Below are 929 nucleotides of genomic sequence, written 5' to 3' on the forward strand. Positions count from 1 at the left end.
TTAGAAACAAGTCTCCATGAGTCTAACGAATTCTTCAAAATCAATGACTCCATCACCATTCAAATCGAATCCTTTGATCATATTTCTACATTTCTCCAAGTTTTCGTTTTCCGGTTGTCCAAACTTGCACAACATTCTTTGCAACTCAAACTCGTCGATAAATCCATCTGAATTCTCATCAAACATATCAAAAGCGACCTTCACTTCACCCATACTTGGTTCCTCCTCATCAAACACCGACAAAATGTCAATACTACCCTCTTCACCGCAGCACTGCTGGAAACCTAGTTGGGTCATCACCATGTTTATCTCTCTAAAGGTCACAAACACTTTACTGGTGATCTCTTTTTGATCATGTGATGTGGCTGTAGTCCTTAACTTGTTCCATGAAATGGAAACGTGGGTTAATAGAGATTGGATGGAAGCTCGAAGGGGTTTGAACATAACTTCATAAATGTTCATGTCACAGAAAGCTATTCCGAAGCCTAAAAGGATAGAAGTTGAATTTTTTTTCAAATGTGTTACATCCATTTGTACCGAAGGATCAACTTCAGTTGGTCTTTAAGTATTTTGACCGAGCAAGAAAGAAGTCGTTATGGCCTGTTTTCGAAGGGTAAGGATGTGGGTTCGAGTATATATGGAATGATCAATTGTATGGTCATGGGATGTAAGGCTTTTAGATGTGTATATATAGTGTAAAAATATGGTAACTTTGTTTGTGTTTACAACAATATTTCGATGAAAGATTGTTGGAAGATGTTGGGGGACAACTTCACTACGGATTCATTGATTAACGCGGAAATGTTATTAAGAAAGCAATACAGGGTGTAGACTTGACGTTGACTGGGAAGTCAATACCATAACCACTATGAATTTTCTATGAAGTGGAGTGAAGTGTGAACACCACATGCCTTTTTCTTGTTAGGACG

General features: G+C 38.1%; 1 protein-coding gene across 1 annotated transcript; it reads right to left on the reverse strand.

Annotated features, from left to right (window-relative positions):
* On the reverse strand, positions 1 to 531 carry LOC145067053 (putative calcium-binding protein CML46). The gene has a single exon (XM_079014273.1). It carries the CDS (start codon positions 529 to 531, stop codon positions 1 to 3), a length of 531 nt encoding a protein of 176 aa, XP_078870399.1.
* Positions 532 to 929: the final 398 nt, after the last annotated feature.

The sequence above is a fragment of the Lactuca serriola genome, chromosome 8 (genome assembly GCF_051521515.1).
Source record: "Lactuca serriola cultivar US96UC23 chromosome 8, Lser_US96UC23_V15, whole genome shotgun sequence".
NCBI classification, from domain to species: Eukaryota; Viridiplantae; Streptophyta; class Magnoliopsida; order Asterales; family Asteraceae; genus Lactuca; species Lactuca serriola.